General features: G+C 37.0%; 1 protein-coding gene across 1 annotated transcript; it reads left to right on the top strand.

The window, feature by feature from the left end:
• Nucleotides 1-40: 40 nt before the first annotated feature.
• On the top strand, nucleotides 41-13,246 carry LOC106884451 (archaemetzincin-2). Its single transcript, XM_014935840.3, has 3 exons — nucleotides 41-216; nucleotides 11,066-11,932; nucleotides 12,811-13,246. The coding sequence occupies exons 2-3, from the start codon at nucleotides 11,183-11,185 to the stop codon at nucleotides 13,108-13,110; spliced, it is 1,050 nt and encodes a 349-aa protein (XP_014791326.1). The 5' UTR covers nucleotides 41-216; nucleotides 11,066-11,182; the 3' UTR covers nucleotides 13,111-13,246.
• Nucleotides 13,247-20,853: the final 7,607 nt, after the last annotated feature.

The following is a 20,853-nucleotide window of genomic DNA, read 5'->3' as shown; positions in this document are numbered from 1 at the left end:
ACCGGTGGTTGTATCCTTTAAATATATTTCTGGCTTAATTACACTTTATAATTTCTTGAATAAACTAATTGCTTAACTTTAAACTTGAAAGCGTGAAGTTTATTCTACTTGAAAACAGACCCAGCAAAAGCATTTAATGGATTACTTATATTGGTGTTATTTATTATTTGAAAGAAAATATATTTTACTGGAATGATTTAAGTTATACTTTGTTCGGTGAGTAACTTGTTATTAGTCTGTAAAGATTGTCTCACGTTTTCAACTTCATCCTATAGTCGCTATAAAATTCTGAAGAATATTTTTTTTTCATATCCCATATTCTGATTGTGTGTGAGCAACATACTTTATGCAAATCTTGTGTGTGTGAGCAATGCACCTAACGCAAATATTTGTAAACTGCAATATATAATAATCAACAGTTATAGATGATTGCATCCGATCTTAAACAGATCACATGCAATCGGTAACTTTTAATTTTGTGGTATCTCTCAAATTTATGTCCCTTCCTCTCATTACTATTAATATTCATATAATTATTTATTTTCATCTTGAATATGCGTATTTTTGTTTTAAGTATAAACAAACACAAAATTAGATTATAAAATCTATTATTGATTATATTAAGTCAGGGTCGGTGCTTGGAAGTGAGGGGATCCAGTTAGAGAATCGTCAGTGGGACTCTCTACTCTACAAAAGCTGAAGATTCATGTTTTATGCTTCATGTAGTACATCAGACCCAGTCAAAAAGCATTGAGGGTTTGAGCCCCCACAATGATGTACTAAAAATTCATCAGAGCGTCCTCCGCTCGAGTTTGTGCGTTGAACCTAATTTGAACAAATCTGTTTAGTTGGCTAAAAACCGGTCCTGATTAAGTATACCATCAAAATTTCTTCAATTAGTTTCTGGAAGGTATACTGTTTTATTTGTTGGTATGACTGTTAGGTACGCTATAGGCCTGGAAAAGTTCATTTAAAAAAAAAATATTCATTTAATAAATTCCAGAAAGAAAGGGCGGAATGGTCCTCAAAACCCTTTTGTTTTTCTCTTTTTTTTTTTGCAACATAATTGCGATCTTACGTTGAAAAAAAACGTGTGAGGAAACTAAGTCAAAGCGTATGAATTGTACGAAACTTCGCTCACCCATCCCCGAAAAAGTTTTCTTAACAAATTCCGATGTAATCATAATCTATGTCATCTGAAAGGTATTTATAGAAAATTCCCCTGAAATATATCCATTTTTCAGAAAGCGCTGAAGAAACAAAGCCGGAATGGGAGGCACACTTGTGTAACTAAGTCGTTTGATCATACTTCGCTAATGTCCGCTTATTCATCAGCCATCAAATAATAATTGTTAATGTTGATCTTCTAGTAAATAGGAAGAGTGACAAATTCACATCTATTAGCCATATAGTTGCAATTTTGTTCCAATTTTTGGCTCAAGGCCAGATTGGGGGTGGGGGGCAAATCGATAACATTGACTCCAGTACTTGACTAAGTCGACCTCAGTAGAATTTGAACTCAGAATGTAAATAACGGGAAGAAATGTCACTATTTTGTCCGGCACGCTAACGATTTTATCGGTTTTAAGCCATAGGGAAATAATGGTTTCAAATTTTGGCAAAAGGTCTACAATTTTAGGGATTGAGGTAAGTCGATTACATAGGCACAAGGCCTGAAATCTTGATGGAGGGGATCAGTCGATTACATCAACCCCAGCACTCAACTGCTGTTATTTTATTCACTCCGAAAGGATGAAAGACAAAGCTGACCTCGGCGAAATTTGAATTCAGAACATACATAAAGACGGACGAAATACCGTTTAGCATTTAGTCCCTTAACGTAGTTCTCCGGGATATTCAGCGTGACACAGTGTGACAAGGCTGACCCTTTGAATTACAGGTACAACAGAAACAGGAAGTAAGAGTGAGAGAAAGTTGTGGTGAATGAGTACAGCAGGGTTCGCCACCACCCACTGCTGGAGCCTCGTGGAGCTTTAGGTGTTTTCGCTCAATAAACACTCACAACGCCTGGTCTGGGAATCGAAACCGCGATCCTATGACCGCGAGTCCGCTGCCCTAACCACTGGGCCATTGCGCCTCCACTACGAACTATTATATCTCCACAAAAGGAAAAGTGTCGGATCTATTTTAAAACGGGGGCCACATTTTTCATTTATGTTTTACGTAGTGTTTTTGGTACGGAAAGACTTTCAAACTTCGTATACTTATCTATTTTGTGTTATAGAACAGAAAAATATTTTTGTATTCGAATTTATTTCATGTAAAAAATTGTCTTATTTCGATAATTTCAACCAATCACTGACAAGTATTCAGTTGTTTATATTTACTCCTTTGGCTGATTAAGCGATGTAAAGCGTATTTAATCTCCATACCTTCGTTTTATTTGCTTTTTTCATTTTAAATTTGCTTTAACCCTAACCGTAGGGTTAGGGTTAGGGTTAATTGTTTCAGAATCGTTTGTTTATGTAGTCGGCACTTAATGTATATCGGCTGAATGGACGTCAGTGATTGGTTGAAATTACAGAAATACGACAACTTTAACATGGAATAACTTATGGATTTCTTTTTTTTTTTTAAGAAGACTAAGAGAAAAAGATGTTTTATATGACACATTCTACCAGTGTTCCAAGTTTCAAAGTGTTTCGTTAATGAAAAATGTGGCCCCCGTTTTAAAAAAGATCCAAAGCGTCACCATATAAGGTATTAACACTTATGTAAATATGTCTCGAGCGATCAGCATCGGTTGACTTTACTATGATTAACACGACAAATTTCAAAGTAATGCAGCGTGTTTTCCCGCCAAACAATCTGGCTGAATATTCACTCTCATGACCAGAGTGCTACTAAGCTATCAACGGCAATCTATGTTACTTGCTGCGAGTTGTTCTTTCTCTCACCTCTATCATTTTTCAAATGGGATTTTTATTCTCTTTGGTTACACCTGTGGAAATTTTAAAGTTTAGTGAAAATTTTAAAAATTGGTGTATTGGTGTAATTTTCCAAGATGAATCTCAGGAGATAGTTAACTTTTTCCAGGAAATTTCTTAAAAGAAGTTACAGAAAAAATCCTGATGTAATTATGTTGTACAAAATGCGCCTACTTTGACTTGCAATGTCAAGGACCACATATTAATTATATTATAATTCCTTGCACAACTTTCATGATATTATCCATTTAGTTAAATACAGAAGATGCGTAACCGCTGTTTGATGAATGTTGTTCCATTAATTTATTGGATGTACACTTGTAAGTATGACTATGTAGGTTAATAAAATATTTGAAAACTCAAACTTTAGTAGTTATTGTCTACACTTAAAACCTACCTCATATTATGAACAGCCTGGGAAGATTATGTGACAAGCAATCACACTAAAAAGGTTAAGTAGTTTCAACCAAAAATCAAAGTCAAGTAGGACAAAACAGGGAAAATATAACAAGCCAAAAAAAAAAAAAAGCTTGAAATATATATTAAAAAAATGAAAACATTAAAATCGTCGGCTTCACACACAAACACACGCACATACACATACACATACACACTCACATGGAAATTATTCTTTTCTATAGGCACAAGACCCGAAATTTTGGGGGAGGGGGGGGGCAGTCGATTAGATCAATCTCAGTACGCATCTGGTACTTAATTTATCGACCCCGAAAGGATGAAAGGCAAAGTCGACCTCGGCAGAATTTGAACTCAGAACGTGAAGACAGTCGAAATGCCGCTAAGCATTTCGCCTGGCGTGTTAACGTTTCTTATTTCTTTATTGCCCACAAGGAGCTAAACATAGAGGGGACAAACAAGGACAGACAAAGGGATTAAGTCGATTACATCGACCCCTGTGCGTAACTGGTACTTATTTACTCGACCTGTCTTTTGCCGAACCGCTAAGTTACGGGGACTTTACGTCCCCGTAACTTAGCGGTTGTCAAACGATGGTGGTGGGGACAAAGACACACACACACACACACACACACACATATATATATATATATATATATATATATATATATATATATATATATATATATATATATATATATATACATACATACATACACATACGACGGGCTTCGTTCAGATTCCGTCTACCAAATCCACTCAGAAAGCTTTGATCGGCCCGAAGATGCTTGACGAAGATGTCACGCAGTGGGACTGAACCCGGAACCATGTGGTCTGGGACGCATGTTCCTTACCACACAGTCACGCCTGCATCGACTCTAAAAGAATGTAAGGCAAAGTCGACCTCGACGGAATTCGAACTCAGAACGTAAAGACAGTCAAATGCCGCTAAGCACTTTGTCTGGCGCGCTAACGATTCTACTGATAATGGCTTGGAAAATTGTCGACATCGTAATAAAACTTTTTTTTTTTTTTTTGGGATAATTTTCAAGAAACACTCAAATTAAATAGTATCGTTAGTCCCCACTATTATTGCTTGTTCGTCTGTTGACATTGCTTTTAAATTTGGAGATTGGCCAAATGGAAGATTTGTATTTTAGGTTTACCAACCAAATGAATTAGTTTCTTTTTGCAATGTATTTCAATCCTAAAAATTAGCTATACAGTAATCCTTTGCCATATCGCCATTTATTATTTAAGCTTACGTCGATTCCTCTCTGGTGTTGTCTTGCATTTATGATACAATAAATATATACAAATTATAAAAATGATTTTTTAAAATATACAGTACAGTACTGTTTCTACTTCGCGGATTTTCACCTATCGCGGTGGGTTTTGGATAGTAACACTCGCGATAGTCGAGGGATTACTGTATTTGTTTTTAAAAAAAGGGTAAAGTGGGCCTCTAAGATGTAAATAACGATAGAGACAAAACTTAGTAAACAAGAAAACGTGGCGGTGCATCAGTTTGATTTGATTGGTAATTATAATCGTGCGGGTGTTACGGAAAAGGCCGATCTTTGGCAAAGATCGCCGAAGACACTTTTTACGGAAAAGGGCCTATATTTCGGTCTGGTATCAAAAGATCGCCAAAAAAAAAATCTTCAAGGTCACCTTTCAAGTTTGCTTTCCTTTTATCAGGGCCAAGTTTTGGCTTTGATAATGTTTCCTGATAACATGTTTTATGTACGAAAAGAATATATGCAAAGAGGTGCAAAGACTAGGATATATTTTAGCCCATTTCTCTTCCACTCGTTCCTCTCATCAGATTGTTACCTTCCTGAAATTTCTTTTGGTTGCTTATCTGAACGAAGCTTCTTTGGGGTATAAGACGTTTTGGCATCGCCTATTTATCGTTTCTGATTCGATGCCGACTTCTTTGAGAAACATTTCTCTCTCTTTATGAGTGTGAGCATATTTTTCATAATATCATTGCACTTCGACATTACTTAAAATGTTCTAGTTATGTTTCCTTCAAAGCTTTGCACCAAATATACATTTACATACGTGCGTGTGTGTGTGTATTCTCGTTTCAGCTATGCGGATGTGGTCATGCTGGGGCACCACCGTGGTCTTTCTGATTTCCTCAGTATGTATAAAACCTAACAATCCGTGAAACGTCGAAGCTACTTTCAACCTTTTCCTTGGAAAAACAAATTTCATATTCTCTATAAATATATTGTCTGACCCTTCAGTTAAATTGTAGACAGACAGACACAGACAGATAGATAGATAGAGAGATAGATAGAGAGATAGATAGATAGATAGATAGATAGATAGACATGTATGTATTCAGACACACACACACACACTAGCTTAATATCTATGAAAAATTACGAGGTTTATCTCTGCTAATCTCTCCACTTCAAGCTTTACTCCACTTTTCTTTTTATATTTCATTTTTGTCTTCCTACTTTCCTTTATATTCTTTTTACCTCGAGCCTTGCTTCTGATTCTCAAGTACATTTCTAACACTTCTCTTTCTTTCTTAACGTCGTTTGCCTGCCTTTCATGCACTCATCGCCGTCAATCAAAAATTTTCAACTAAATTTGCTTGTCTTTATTTTTTCACCCACTCTTTATCCCCCATCTTTCTCTCTCCCTCTCTCGCTCACTCATTCACTCTGTGTCAACCTCCTTCGTATTTATCTATCTCTCAAATCCACCGCTCGTTATAATATTAGTTTCAAATTTTGGCACAAGGCCAACAATTTCGGAAGAAGGGTAAGTCGATTACATCGACCCGCACCGCTCAACGATCTTGAAAGTTCGGAATTTGAACTCAGAACGTACAGGCGAACGAAATGCTGTTAAGCATTTTACCGGCGTGCTAACGATTCTGCCAGCTCGCCGCTCTTTTTAACAATACATTGTCGTCTCTCTTCCTACTATCTCACTATAGCCTCTGTCCTCTCAGCCATTAACTGGCTCTCAGCATGACTTGGATACTTAAAACCATTTTCACTTTTGATGAGTACAAGATCCTGTATCTCTCTCTCTCTCTCTTGCGTGACACTGCCATCCTTTTCCCTTTGTTCACTACTCCAGCTTCGCAGTCTAATTCTACATTCCTCGCATAACATGTTAAATAGGAAAAGAAAAAACGAAAACTAAAACCAGCGCAAAGTGTCACTTGACCTTTCAGATAGATGTGAATCATTCATTAGTTGAGTGCACAGGCCTTGAAAGACCCCACCCCCCACCCCCACTTGCATTCTCTCATGGCAGCTTGTGTACTTGCAGTGAGTGAGTGATGTGGGCATTTGTTTAAGGACTTTCCAAGCCTATTACCGTGTAGTGACGCCTTTATAGCAGACGACTGTTATATGTTCAATGTCCGGAGTTTTATCCACGCATGCGCAGGGACTAGTTCCGGAAGGAATACAGGTAGTCTCATGCGCATGCGTAGAGTTCGACATCCAAGCTTTCGCGCCTCTTCTCAGTCTCTTCGTTCACTGATCTCCGTCGAGCCAAGACGTCCAACAGAGCTCTTTCACATCTCAGCACCAGAGCTTCACAAATAACCATTCAGAAGGCGTCTCAGTAACCAAAGGCGACGAGCTACCGAATTCCCTCCGAGCGTGAGCCGAATTCCACTGTAAATAAATATTGTTGTTTTGTTCAGAATCTGCGTTCCGTTGTTTCTTCAAGAAATTTAATGTACGGAAGCTGAATACACCTAATGGTGTATAACAACTTCCCTACAACCGTTTTGGCCGGTGAAACATTTCTCTAATGGAGAGGTACTTGTATGGCAAGTGTATTGATCCGATATCGTGTGATGACATTAAAACGATTGCAGCGTGGAAAGATGCTAGTTAGCCATTCAGAAACACACAAAGACTGTTAGCTTCGTTTTAAACGTAGTAGTCCATAGAATTTTAATCTGGCGAGTTTGGAGGCCACAAATTTGGTGCCCTATGATCGTAAAGATTGTTTGATAGCCATTCTTGCATTGTCCGCTGCTGAATCTTGTTGAAATACATACGGCCATCCACTTCGTCCATCTAGGGCTTAACAACTCCCCAGCACTTCAATGTATCCACCAGCATTAATTCTTAGGCCCTGTGGGAAAACACGAGGTGGCATGATATGACCTTCGTTATTCATCACTTCTAAAACCATCGTAATTTTTGAAACTAAATGCATCATTGGAGACATCAGAAGGATCTGCACGTAACCATCTGTAATTTCTCTTGTTAGATTTTTGGTCTTGGTCAGTCGATGTTTTTCGCATCAGAGAACTAAAGCATGCCATGTTCGTGAGGGTTTTTACACTGCTAAGTAACCGCTTGGCTTCGATCAAACGATTTTCCTGTGCTTTTACAGACATGAATTGGTTTCCCCTCCGTAGACACGACTTGTATCAAATGTCCTCTTGATAGTTCACTTCGACACCTGAATTTCTTTGGCGCGATGGCTTTCATTGATTTTCCAGGATCATCATTTATAATGTTAGGTGACAGTTGGATGATTTGCGGTATCCGTATTGTGTCCGAAAGTTTAGAATTTATTTTTCTCTTGGATACAGTTGAAACATTCCTGCCAGAGGCATCAAATTTCATACGAACGTTATGTAAAAAAGATCTTGCAACTTTGAAAAGTCGCTGTATTCTGCACACTTAAGGCAACAACGACTGTACGTCTTTTCATTTCTGGTGTTAGCATTTTATCTGCCATGATGTATCTGAAAGAAACAAAATCCTTTTTAATAGTTTGAGAGAGTAATATACGGGTAATTAAGTGTTCTCAAATACCTCTCGCATCTTATACACACGCACTCCCTCATATATATATATATATATATATATATATATATATCGTTTGTAAAGAGATTATGGTTTCCCATCCATAAAGGGTTTAACTTTATGGCGAATCGTTCATATTTTTAAGAGGTTGTGGACCAACAGGTTTTTGGGATCTGACCATTCGCCATAAAGCTAAGCCCTTTATGGACGGGAAACCTAAGGTAATCCCATAAACCGGTCCTCCCCGTTTTTGATATATATATATACATATATATATATATATATATATATATATATATATATATATATATATATATATATATATATATATATATATATATATATATATATATATACGCGCGCGCAGATTATTTGTTTATTGTTCATTCCGCTTTAAAACTAAAGATTGCTGAAAGAAAAAACAAAGAATTTTTTTCTTTAAAAAAAAACCCCCAAAAAACAAAGAAATGCACAGCCAAAAGCAAGCAAAATTAAAACAAAAGCTTCACGTAAGCGGATAGATTTAAAACATTTGTTTAAAACTTTCGTCGAGAGAAGGGTGTATTTTGGACATTTTCCCGCAACGCAACTCCATTAAACAGTTTGTACTAAAAGCACTCTATAGTTTTTGTATATCTTAAATTTCTGTTTTGCTTTGTTGTTGTTGTTATTGCTTTAGTACATGTTTATAAGCATTTTTAAATAATTTTCTTCAACTTACAGAACTCAATGAAAGAGTCAACATCACACGCATACTTCTTTTTGATGGTATAATGTGTGGAGCAATCTATCTATCTATCTATCTATCTATCTATCTATCTGTCTATCTATTTATCTATCTATCTATCTATCCAGTGACGGACTTGCCAGTTTGCCCGATGGCAAGTGGGCCCTTGCGTCATTAGAATCCATATATTTGAGCGCATGTTAGTATCTGAAGGGCCCATCCCCTCAAGTTTGAGAATTTTTTATTCACTCCTGGAAGAATGCATTAATTATTTCAGCCTGGTTCTGTTTGTAGACAGTTGAAAAGAATACTTATAACAAAAAAAATTAAATGATAGCATTGTAGTTGCGGGTGGGCCCCCTTAGTCTCCTGGCAACCAATATTTTTAGACCCAGTCCACTACTGTATCTATCTATCTATCTATCTATCTATCTATCTATCTATCTATCTATCTATCTATCTTTCTGTCTGTCTAACTATCTGCCTGTTTAATTATGCCAGTCTTACTACCTGTATCTATCTATCTATCTGTCTATCTGTCGCATTCTGTCCCACTGCTTGGTATCTTGAGCAAACCTAATACCTTAAGAATGAATTCTGTTCTTGTTAAAAAGAATCTATTTCAAAGCCCATCATATATATATACTACAATAAGAAGTTTGCTAAAAATTCTTATGCACTTTGTACGGCGAGCAACGTAAAGTGAATACCGTGCCATAATTTCCAATCAAAGTCGCAGCTCTTTCTTGACACTAATCACTAACGTTTCTACAAGATCCCTAGGGAAACCTTTGAATATCACATTTCGCATAACTGTTATCCTGAAGAACTAACGACTTCGTGGATATCTACGATGTTCTGTTCATTGAATTGAAAACGGCCTTTATTGTACATACTAAGTAAATAACCACTCGTTTCCTACACTGTACGTCTCTCTTCCTTTACACATACACACACACACACACACACGTACGGCCTCTCGCGCACGCGCTGCACACCTCAAATCTGTCACTAAGATTAATTAACACCTGTCAGTGGCATTCAGTTAAAATTCCTTTCTTTATCTTCTCTTCAGCCCCTCCTCCCCCTCCTCCTCCTCCTCCTTCTTCTTCTTCCATTTCTTTCTTTCTTTCATGTATGTCGGTTTCTTGGGGAGGTCGTGGTGTTCGTAGCAGTGGTGATGAGTGTTCAATCTATATTCTTATTTTTATAGGAAATATATATCGATTAAGGCTTTCCAGAAGCAGGTGATCATTTTAGGAACACCTTTGATGTTCCAAAATTGATCACCTGCTATTTGATCTTAGCCACCTCAGTGTTAAACAACTTCAAATTACGCTACATTTATATGACCGGATGCTCTTCCTGTCACCAACCCTATAGTAGAAGTGTCTTCTACTATAGCCTCGGGCCGACCAAAGCCTTGTAAGCGGATTTGGTAGACAGAAACTGAAAGAAGCCTGTCGTATATATGTGTATATATATATATATATATATATATATATATATATATATATATATATATATATGTATGTATGAGTGTGTATATGTTTGTGTGTCTGTGTTTGTCCCCCTAACATCGCTTGACAACCGATGCTGGTGTGTTTATGTCCCCGTAACTTAGCAGTTTGGCAAAAAGAGACCGATAGAATAAGTACTAGGCTTCCAAAGTCCTGGGGTCGATTTGCTCGACTAAAGGCGGTGCTCCAGCATGGCCACAGTCAAATGACTGAAACAAGTAAAGGAATAAAAGAATAGTAGGATGAATTATTACCTCTGCTTTTGCTAAGGCAGAGGTATTGTTTGCAGTCACTTTGTTTGTTTGACTGTGGACAAGATATCTCAAGAACTGCTGGATGGATTTGGATGAAACTTTCTGGGATGTTTGGCCTCTTGACTGGCACAAACTGATTAGATTTTGGGATCGATCCAGTATAGGACAAGGATTCTGGATTATTTTTCCTGTTTTTTAACTTAATTTTTGAGAGTGGTCAGGTTCATTTTTAGTAATCTCATTTATGAGAGCAGTCAAGTTTATTTCAGATATTCTCATTTTAAAAATCATCTCTGGCTAAGCGTTGAGAGGACGTTGGTGTTGCCTCGGCGGAGGCTTGCATTCTCTGAGTACTCTTGTTATTATTGTCTTTATTTGTTTTTTCCTATTTCAGGTATCTTATAACTTTCCTGAGAAAAAAAATAAAAAGGAGTACCTTTATGACAAAGCAAGAAGAATTTGTGAAAAATATATACCAAAAAGAGAAAGAGAAAAAGTAATTTCTGCCGTAATGTCAAAAAATGGCAATTCCAGTTTCATGTGTCCTTGGACATCAAACAGTGACAAGAAAAAGAAATTTCTTATTGGAAATCTTGAAAACAAAGGAAACATCGAAAAGAAATTGTACTCTCTTAGTTATTCTGTGTTAGACAACAGCACAGAAAATGAACTGTTTGTACAGAAAATTCACAATGCAAATGTCTACATGTTAGAACAGACATACATACAATGGAAAGTTCTTTGGGAGACACATGATGTCCGCAATCAGTGCCAGTGTATTTTCCCCATGAAGTCTATTATTTATCTACAGCCACTCGGACACTTCCCTGATTTTGTCTTAAGATATACGTTTCACCTTGGGAATACTGAAATGGATTTGTTCACCCTTCTTCGAGAATTCGCTCAGATATATTTTCTTGGTTTTGATGTCAAAATCTGTCTCCCACTCTTCAAAGATTCTGAACATTCTGGAATCAAAAGTCGAGTACACTCTGTCACTGGACAAAAGCAGTTCCTTTCTTCCAGTTTTTTTCCATTTCTAAGAAAAAAACTCCCAAAAGATGGTTACTGCATTCTGGGAATAACTTGGACTGATCTGTATCCTGCAGAAGATTTGAACTTTAGTCTTGGAGAATCTTCCTTTCAACACAAATCAGGCATATTTTGCTTTGGCAGATTTGAGCCTTTGTTGTTTCAAGCTGGACAACCAATGTATGATATAACGGAAGTTGATGAAGGTTTGATTTGGAAAATGCTCAAGGTAAATAATTTTTGGAATTTGTTAATGTTTCATGATATTCTTTACAATTTTCCTTTTTGTATTTGGCTTGCAAGATCACTGATGTGAACTCGTGTGTTAAAACAAGATTTTGTTGCATCTTGAGGTTATCATTTGTCAGTTGGTTAACTATTTAACCAATTAACTAATTGATTTTTTAATTTAAAAAAAAAATCAATTCTATAAAGATAAGTTTTTTAAAAAATGAACAAAAAATAATTAGAATTACTCTCATTGAGTGAAAGACATGTGGCCTAGTGGTTAAGGTGTTAAGCTCATGAATGTAAGGTTGCAGGTTCAATTCCTAGACTGGGCAGTGTATTCTGTCCTTGAGTAAGGCATTTCATTTCATGCTCTTCCAGTTTACACAGGTGAAATGGTAACATACATTTTCCATGCTGGCATAGGTTGGCGGGTTTAACAGGACCTTGCAAGTCTAGGAGCCTGAGCAGGTTCCCTGTCGCATCATAAATATTCTGCTGAGTCAAGAAAGGGGCTGAAATGATGTCTGTGTCTGCTTGCAATCACATAGATATTAACAACAATTAACAAAATGTAAATCATGCTTCCAAGTCACACTTGTTTGTTTTAGAAAATGTGTTTATTTTAGTTTCTGTCTATGAAATCTACTCTCAAAGCTTTATTTGGCCCAGGGCTATAGTAGAAAACATTTATCCAAGGTGCCACACAATGGAATTGAACTCAAAACCATATAGTTACAAAGTAAACTTCTTACCCACACAGCCACGCCTGCACCTATAGATATATAAATTAGATATGCAAATTAGAAAAAAGAAAAGCAAAGAAGAAAATAAACAAATGAATACTTTAAATGATTATCATTCTCTTTATATTTCCAGGTAACAGTTCATGAAACATGTCATCTTTTTGGTCTAATGCATTGTGAGATATATTCTTGTCTGATGAATAATAGCACATCTCTGGAGGAAGCAATGATGCAGCCTATATTCTTGTGTCCCGTCTGTCTCCATAAATTACAGAAAGCATGCAAGTTTAGTTTGCATATGCGTTACAATAGATTGCATCAGTTTTTCTCCGTCCTACAGGATAGCCTACCATATTACAAATTCAGAGATTCTAGAGACTGGTTAATGCAATGTCTTGAATTCATCACTGAGGATGAGAGAACATTGTTATAAGCCTTTTACTCTTTCACTTACTGCAGTCATTTGGGCTATAGCTACAGCCATGCTGGAGCACTACCTTGAAAGAGAGTTTTGTCAATGCAATCAACCCAGTACTTATTTTTAACAGAAATGTAAAGAAACCAACACTGATTTATTGTCAAATGGTGAGAGACAAATTCAAAGATAAATAGACTCATTTGCATACACATACACACATTTTTCTGTCTATCTATCTATCTACTTTTATTATTTGTGAGTTAACAAGGCTATAACTGTGTTTCATGCCCAAGAGAAATCTCTGAACAATTATCAAGCCTGCTGTATGAAACGTTGGTGCTTGTTTCCATCTTGGATGAGAATACACAATGCTATATGCAACTGTACGGGATTTGGGGATAAATAAATGAATATACAGATCATGGGAGGTAACTTATAAGAAAAACCTAATTGTTGTCTCCCTCGTATTCAACCTGGAATCTTTGTTGTGATACATTCACCATGAATTAGAAGTTGTGTTCGCCATAAATTGGTTAACCCCTTAATCATTGCATGTGCACATACCTGTGTACTTATGTTTGTATTTATAAATTTGAACATGCATGAATTTTCTTGCGTGAAATAATTAAGGAATTGATTGATGGTGAGCAACATTCTAAGTGACAAAATTCCATGTAGTGGGTTTGATAATTGTTGAGAGATTTCTCTCAGCATGAAACCAATGGTAGACTTTTAACCCACAAACAAAGAAAATCTATCCACCAAAGCAGCGTCAAGCACTAATTCTCACTGTTCAATATTAGCACATATATGTATGTATGTGTGTATGTATATGTAAATATATATATATATATATGTCGTATATATATATATATATATATATATATATATATATATATATATATACGACATATATATATATATATATATATACGACATGCTTCTTTCAGTTTCTGTCTACCAAATCTACTCACAAGGCTTTGGTCGGCCCAAGGCTATAGTAGAAGACACTTGCCCAAGATGCCACACAGTTTGACTGAACCCAGAACCATGTCGTTTGGAAGCAAGCTTTTTACCACTCAGCCATTCCTGCACCTTTTGCCCAAGGTGATGTGCAATGAGATTGAACTTGAAACCAAGTGGTTGTAAAGCAAAATACTCAACACCACGGCCAATATTCATTTAAATACTCAAGGCGGTTAGCTGGCAGAATCATAACCATGTTGGGGGAAAAATGCTTTGCAGCATTCCTTTTGTCATTGTGTTTTGAGTTCAAATTCTGCCCAAGTTGTGTCTTTGCCTTTCATCCTTTTGGGCTTGATAAAATAAGAACAAGTTGAACCCTGGGGTTGATGTAATCAACTTAACCCCTCCCCTCAAAATTTCTGGCCTTGTGCAATAATTTGAAACCAATACTCTTTGGACAATTGAAAATAAATTTTTTATTTGTATTTATTTATTGTTTATTTTCCCCATAGCTCTTTTTTATTTATTTGTTTTTCTTTATTATTTTTGTTTCTTTTTTTTTGTATTCTGTTCTTATACATTGTTTTTGTTTTTTTAAAACTTCTTTCATGAATTCTATTTTTCTGCATTCTTTCTGTCCACATTCCTTCCTTTCTTTCTTTCTGCTGTTCTTCCTCCATGTTACAAGAATAATACTTTTTAAAGACATTAAAAAGAAACATTCCAATTGAATTTCGTTTTTTTATTTAGTTTGCAAGATTCTTTATGTGAATTTGTGTGTTGAAACATATTTTATTGTGTCTGGGGAGAGTCATTCTCTTTTTAGTGTTAAAGGACTGCATCATGCCTCTGTATCTCCTTTAGCATGATTTCTACAGCTGGATGCTCTTCCTAACACCAACCTGATAAGGGGTAAGTATAGACTGAAAGTGTGAGGGAAAGGGGATAAGAAGAAAACAATAGATTAGGATGGAGAGGAATCCTGAGGGACACATTGAAGGAAAAAGAAGTTTTTGAGAAGTCATGGGGGTGGGTTAGAGGTGAAAGAATAAGAAGGAGAAGTTGAGGAGATAGAGAAACTGCAGGAGTGAGCAGTGAGAGGAAAGAAGGTTGACGGTGAAGGGCAGGAAAAAGATACTGGAGTGGGGACTATAGGAGGAAGGGGAATACATAAAATAGGGGTTTCTTGGTACAATGAATCATTGTCTCAATATCAATCCCCAGTTGGAAACCTTCATTTCATTCACATTGTATATCCCTTTAAACTTATCTTCTAAAAGATAAAAACAGTTGTATGTTGTTCGCTTCAAACTAGGTAATTGAGTGGAGGTGCAATGGCCCAGTGGTTAGGGCAGCGGACTCACAGTTGTAGGATCAGTTTTTATTCCCAGACCGGGCGTTGTGAGTGTTTATCGAGCGAAAACACCTAAAGGTCCATGAGGCTCCAGCAGGGGGTGGAGGGGGGGTGGGGGGTGACGAACCCTGCTGTACTCTTTCACCACAACCTTTTGTCACTCTTTTTTCCTGTTTCTGTTGTACCTGTATTTCAAAGAGCCAGCCTTGTCACACAGTGTGCCATGTTGAATCTCCGCGAGAACACTTGTCTGGAACCCTCGTTGTCATAACCGATGGAGTGCCATGAGGTAATGGAGCTTACATGACCTGGGACTCAAGTAAAAAAGAAAAATACTTAGGTAATTTTCATTGATTATTTCTTCATTTACATTACAAAATTTCTTTCATGTCTATTTCAAAGTTGGCAAAAACACTACATCGCTGGTATCAAATCAATTACAGTATTTAGTTTTAGCATTCTAGCATTCTGAATTCAAATCCCGTTGCTGTTGACCCTGACTTTTATGATTCTGGGTTCAATGCAATAACCATTAATAATTAACGAGTATCTATTCAGTTTCACTTTGTTCCTTATCCTGCCGAAATAAATTGGCCTTATGCAGAGTGAAATGAAATCAATACAACTGTCTTTGCTCATCAGCATTTTAAAGTTTAGTTCTGCAGTCATCATCATTATCATCATCATCATCATCATCATGTTGTCCTTCATTATCGTTTTAACATCCATTTTTTTCCATGATTTCATGGGTCAGAGGAAATTTGTCGAGACAGGTTTTCTGTTGCTGGATGCTTTCCCTGTCAACTACCCTCATCTGTTTCGCAGCAAGGTAATACTTCCATGTGGCCAAATATGCTTACATGAAAAATTGGAAACGAATGATACTGCCTGCATGACAGAGATATTCTTTTACAACTACCATGTGGTGTCAAGGGAAGGAGATATAAAAATATAGACACACATACGTATGTGCACACACACACACACACGCATCCATAAACAGCAGTGTTCAATCAGTTTCTGTCGGAAAAAAATTCCTCTAGCAAGGCTTTGGTCAATGTGATGCTTTCGTAGAAGACATTTGCCCTAAGTGCCACACTGTGGGACTGAACCCAGAGCCATGTGGTTGGGAAGTAAACTCTTTACCACACAGCCACATACACAACGGGCTTCTTTCAGTTTCTTATTTTTTTACTGCCCACAAGGGGCTACACACAGAGGGGACAAACAAGGACAGATAAACGGATTAAGTCAATTATATCGACCCCATTGCGTAACTGGTACTTATTTAATCAACCCCGAAAGATGAAAGGCAAAGTCAACCTCTGCGGTATTTGAACTCAGAACGTAGCGGCAGACGAAATACGGCTAAGCATTTCACCCGGCGTGCTAACGTTTCTGCCAGTTCGCCACCTTGCTTCTTCCAGTTTCTGTCTACCAAATCCATTCATGAGGTTTTGGTCGGCCTGAGGCTATAGTAGAAGACACTTGCCCAAGGTGCCATGCAGTATTACTGAACCCAGAACCATGTGGTTGGGAAGCAAACTTCTTACTACACAGTCACACCTACACCTATAAATTTTCTTGTATAACAATTTTATAAATCAATAAAGAGCAAACTAAGCTGGTGATCCATATTATATTCTCAGCTGAAACTATATTTCTGTCTATATTGAAAGCATAGGAGCCATTACTTTTAGTCTCTCGCATCCATTACAGTCAGTCGATATTACTTGTTGGTAATTGAGTTTGGTAGCAAAATGTTAAATAGTTGATTCTAGTTAGCTTCTATAGATAAAGCATAAATCCATATCATCATGAACATCATCATCATCGTTGTGAATGTCATCATTCTTTTCTACTCTTGGCACAAGGCCTGAAATCTTGGGGGAGTGGGGGGTCAGTCGATTAGATAGACTCCAGTATGCAGCTGGTACTTAATTTATCGACCCCGAATGAATGAAAGGCAAAGTCGACCTTAGCAGAGTTTGAACTCAGAATGTAAAGACAGATGAAATACCGCTAAGCATTTCACCTGGTGTGCTAACGTTTCTTATTTCTTTATTGCCCACAGGGGGGACAAACAATGACAGACAAACGGATTAATTCGATTATATCTGCCCCAGTGCGTAACTGGTACTTATTTAATTGACCCAGAAATACACAGAAGAATTGGTTGAGTAGACTAAAAATGTATTTTGACGTAGTTGTGACTGATGATAGCAGAAAAGGAGCATTTATACTATAAATGAGCAGAGAAGGCCTTTGTGAAAATTATCATTCACTAAATGACAATAAGTGGAGGTGCATGGCTTAGTGGTTAGGGTGACAGCATCATGATCGTAAGATTGTGGTTTCGATTTCTGGACTGGGTGACATGTTGTGTTCTTGAGCAAAACACTTCATTTCACGTTGCTCCAGTCCACTCAGCAGGAAAAAATGAGTAACGTTGCGATGGACTGGCGTCCCGTCCAGCTGGGGAATGCATACGCCATTGAAACCGGGCCCATGAGCCTGGCTAGGCTTTAAAAAGGCACATATATATAATAATAATATATATATAAATGACAATAAACCAACAATCCAATGTGATTGTAAAGGACTTACTGATATCCTGTTTCAAACTATGAAAATGTTTTATTTATAGACAGGTGTGTTCTGGTCTATTTCACCTGAAGATAAAGAATCTTCACTTAACTATAATGTCAGACAAAGAAAAAAACAGAAAGCAAAAATATGAGATTTTTGATAAATATTAAACTAACTACAAATAGTGATTAATTCATTCAGAAAGGTAAGCCACACGATGAGAAGTGCTGCAGCTTGACAACATTGTACTTAAAAATCTTCATACAATTGGTGCAGACACATGATTTAGTGAGTCAACAAGCAAAGATGCATGGAAGAAAGCTTGTCTGTTATTTAGAATGGGCATAGGTATGGCTGTGTGTTTGAGAAATTTGCTTCCCAACCACATGGTTTGGGATTCAGTCCCACTGCATGGCACCTTTGGCAGGTGGCTTCTGTTATAGCCCCAGACCAACCAAAGCTTGTGAATAGATTCGGTAGATGGAGACTGTAAGAAGCTCATTGTATATACATGTGTGTGTCTGTACTTAATCTGACATTGTGAGATAGTTGTAAACGAGTGCCACTGTCATATAAGCAGTGTTTTTTTTTGTTTCCAATCTTCCATGAAAATATGTCTGGTTATAGGGAAATATTAGCATACTTGGAAATAGGTGAGGGTTGGCAACAGAAAGGGCATCCAGCTGTAGAAAATCTGCTTCAACAAATTCTGTCAGAAACACATAAGCATGGAAAAGTGGATGTTAAAATGATGATGATTTTATCAATCTAATTAGACAATCTACAACTAATGATAATAAAAAATGATTGTGATAAATGTAGTTACAAATCTCATCTCTTTTCTTATTCTATGCTTTAGGCAAAGGGGAAAATATCTGTTTGTTATGACAAACTTATTCAAATTAAAGCTTCTTGTCATTGATTTTTTAAAACAATATAATCACCTTCTGTGTCTGAGTAATTAGTCTTCTGATCAATACTGTATTCCACATTAGATTTTGCACATTTATCATTACTGTCTACCCTCAAAAATTTCTTAATATCAGTCAGATGTGGGGGCATGCACTGTTACAGCATGCTGCAGCATTCACCATTTGTTGGTATATTCTTGGGTCCACCCAGGTGATCCATCGAGCAGAGTCCCATTCAGTTCCCAGGACTGTGAGATACCTCCTCATTCACTGTAACCAGATGGCATGTGGTCGACCAACACGAGCCATCAACCCAGCCAGATCTGGCAGTGAGATTAATAGGGGCATTAGCTTCAAGTTTGAAGTCCCAAAAAGACTTGGGCAAGCTGGTGTGGTTTTGAATTCATTGGAGAAGGGTATTTGGTGCTGCCAATATCTGTGCAGGAGGACAAACATTCGGATCTTCAGGACCTCCAAACCAGCCGCAAGCCACTTTTTTCTGGAAAAGAAAGTGGGGTGGAAGGGGTGGAGGGGACCACGGGGTTTTGTTTCGTGGGTTGTTTTTTTTTTTCTTTTCCTGGTTATTTCGTATGTTTTCAACGAATGTGACATCGAAATCACGCGTAAACAGCTCATTTTTTCCAGAAAAGGAAAGACTTGGCTGTTATTTCTAGCACACCCTGCCACCACGTAACAGCTATAAGCGTTCACACCGAGGTACGAACGGGTCCTTTACAAAATATTTACCCTAAAAACATCGTACGATCTTATAATATAGCGAGTTAAAAAATGAGCTAAGAGTATGCAGGTAATCGTTCAGGTGTTTAAAACAACGATGCGAAATAACAGAATAGATTATTTAATATATCCTCCCTTCTTTTACAAAAAGACTAAGTATATAGAAACTGAGACGAATTTGGCAACCTTTTTCAAGAAGCGGAACGCATGAGACATGTCTTATCATTAGGCGGGTCACACTGCTAAAGAAAATTCAAAGTAATTTTTTGTTAGGCGTGTTATTCAGAAAACCCCGCGTGCTGCAGTTTGCAATGACTGATCTCTCATCGATCGTGCTAGAGTTTCATATTTAATCATGTATGCTCTTGTTTCAACATTCTACTAATGGAATTGTACAATAATGAACATTCTCGAGATTTGGAAACAGATTGTTTGTGCAAGAGCCGTGAGTCGAAAACTCCACATCTTGGGCGCAACGAGTACCGTTTGCAGCGGTCGGCTCCCTTCACTGATGTGGGCACCGCCTACTGGATCGACTGACAAATATTCGACCTTATATCCATTTCTATTTCCGTCATTTAACCTTACAAATATAATTTTTGCATTTTATGTTGAATAATTAAATTTATTTTAACTAACATAAAACAGGAAATTCTGAACGTATGCATGTGGTTAAAGTACGGTGAATTACGTCCCTTTATAATCATAAATGTGAAAAACCTTTTAAGATAAATCTTAAAGTCGGTGACATCCCCCAAAATTCCCCAAGCAAAACAAATTAACCGCAGTATAACGTAAATAAAATTATTTCGCGCCTGCCGAACAATTTAATAAGGTTAGGTGTGGCGATGCAAACAAGTCAATAAAACTTAAAATACGAGTATATATTAATAGTGATCGGTAGAAGTTGTAGAGACTCAAGGGTCGAAGCGCCATGCACGAAACTCTCGTCTCTTAAGCCACAGTTACTTCTGCCAAATTTTTATAATAATGAAAATATAAAATATAAGGTTAGTTATTCTAACTGTAGCAACATGGCAGGATTATTATTAAAAAAATAGTATTATTACATTTAAAAAGTTAAAACGTGATGTTTACTGCAGATTACACGCGGAGAGTAAAATTTAAAAAATTAAAAATATATATAAATATTTCGGTTGTGGTCATACTATTTTTCACTCATGGCATTGTGTCTAGAAT

The sequence above is a fragment of the Octopus bimaculoides genome, chromosome 7 (genome assembly GCF_046866305.1).
Source record: "Octopus bimaculoides isolate indiv1 chromosome 7, ASM4686630v1, whole genome shotgun sequence".
Lineage (NCBI taxonomy): Eukaryota > Metazoa > Mollusca > Cephalopoda > Octopoda > Octopodidae > Octopus > Octopus bimaculoides.
The sequence above is the reverse complement of the archived record's forward strand: the minus strand, read 5'-3'. Positions and strand labels throughout refer to the sequence as shown.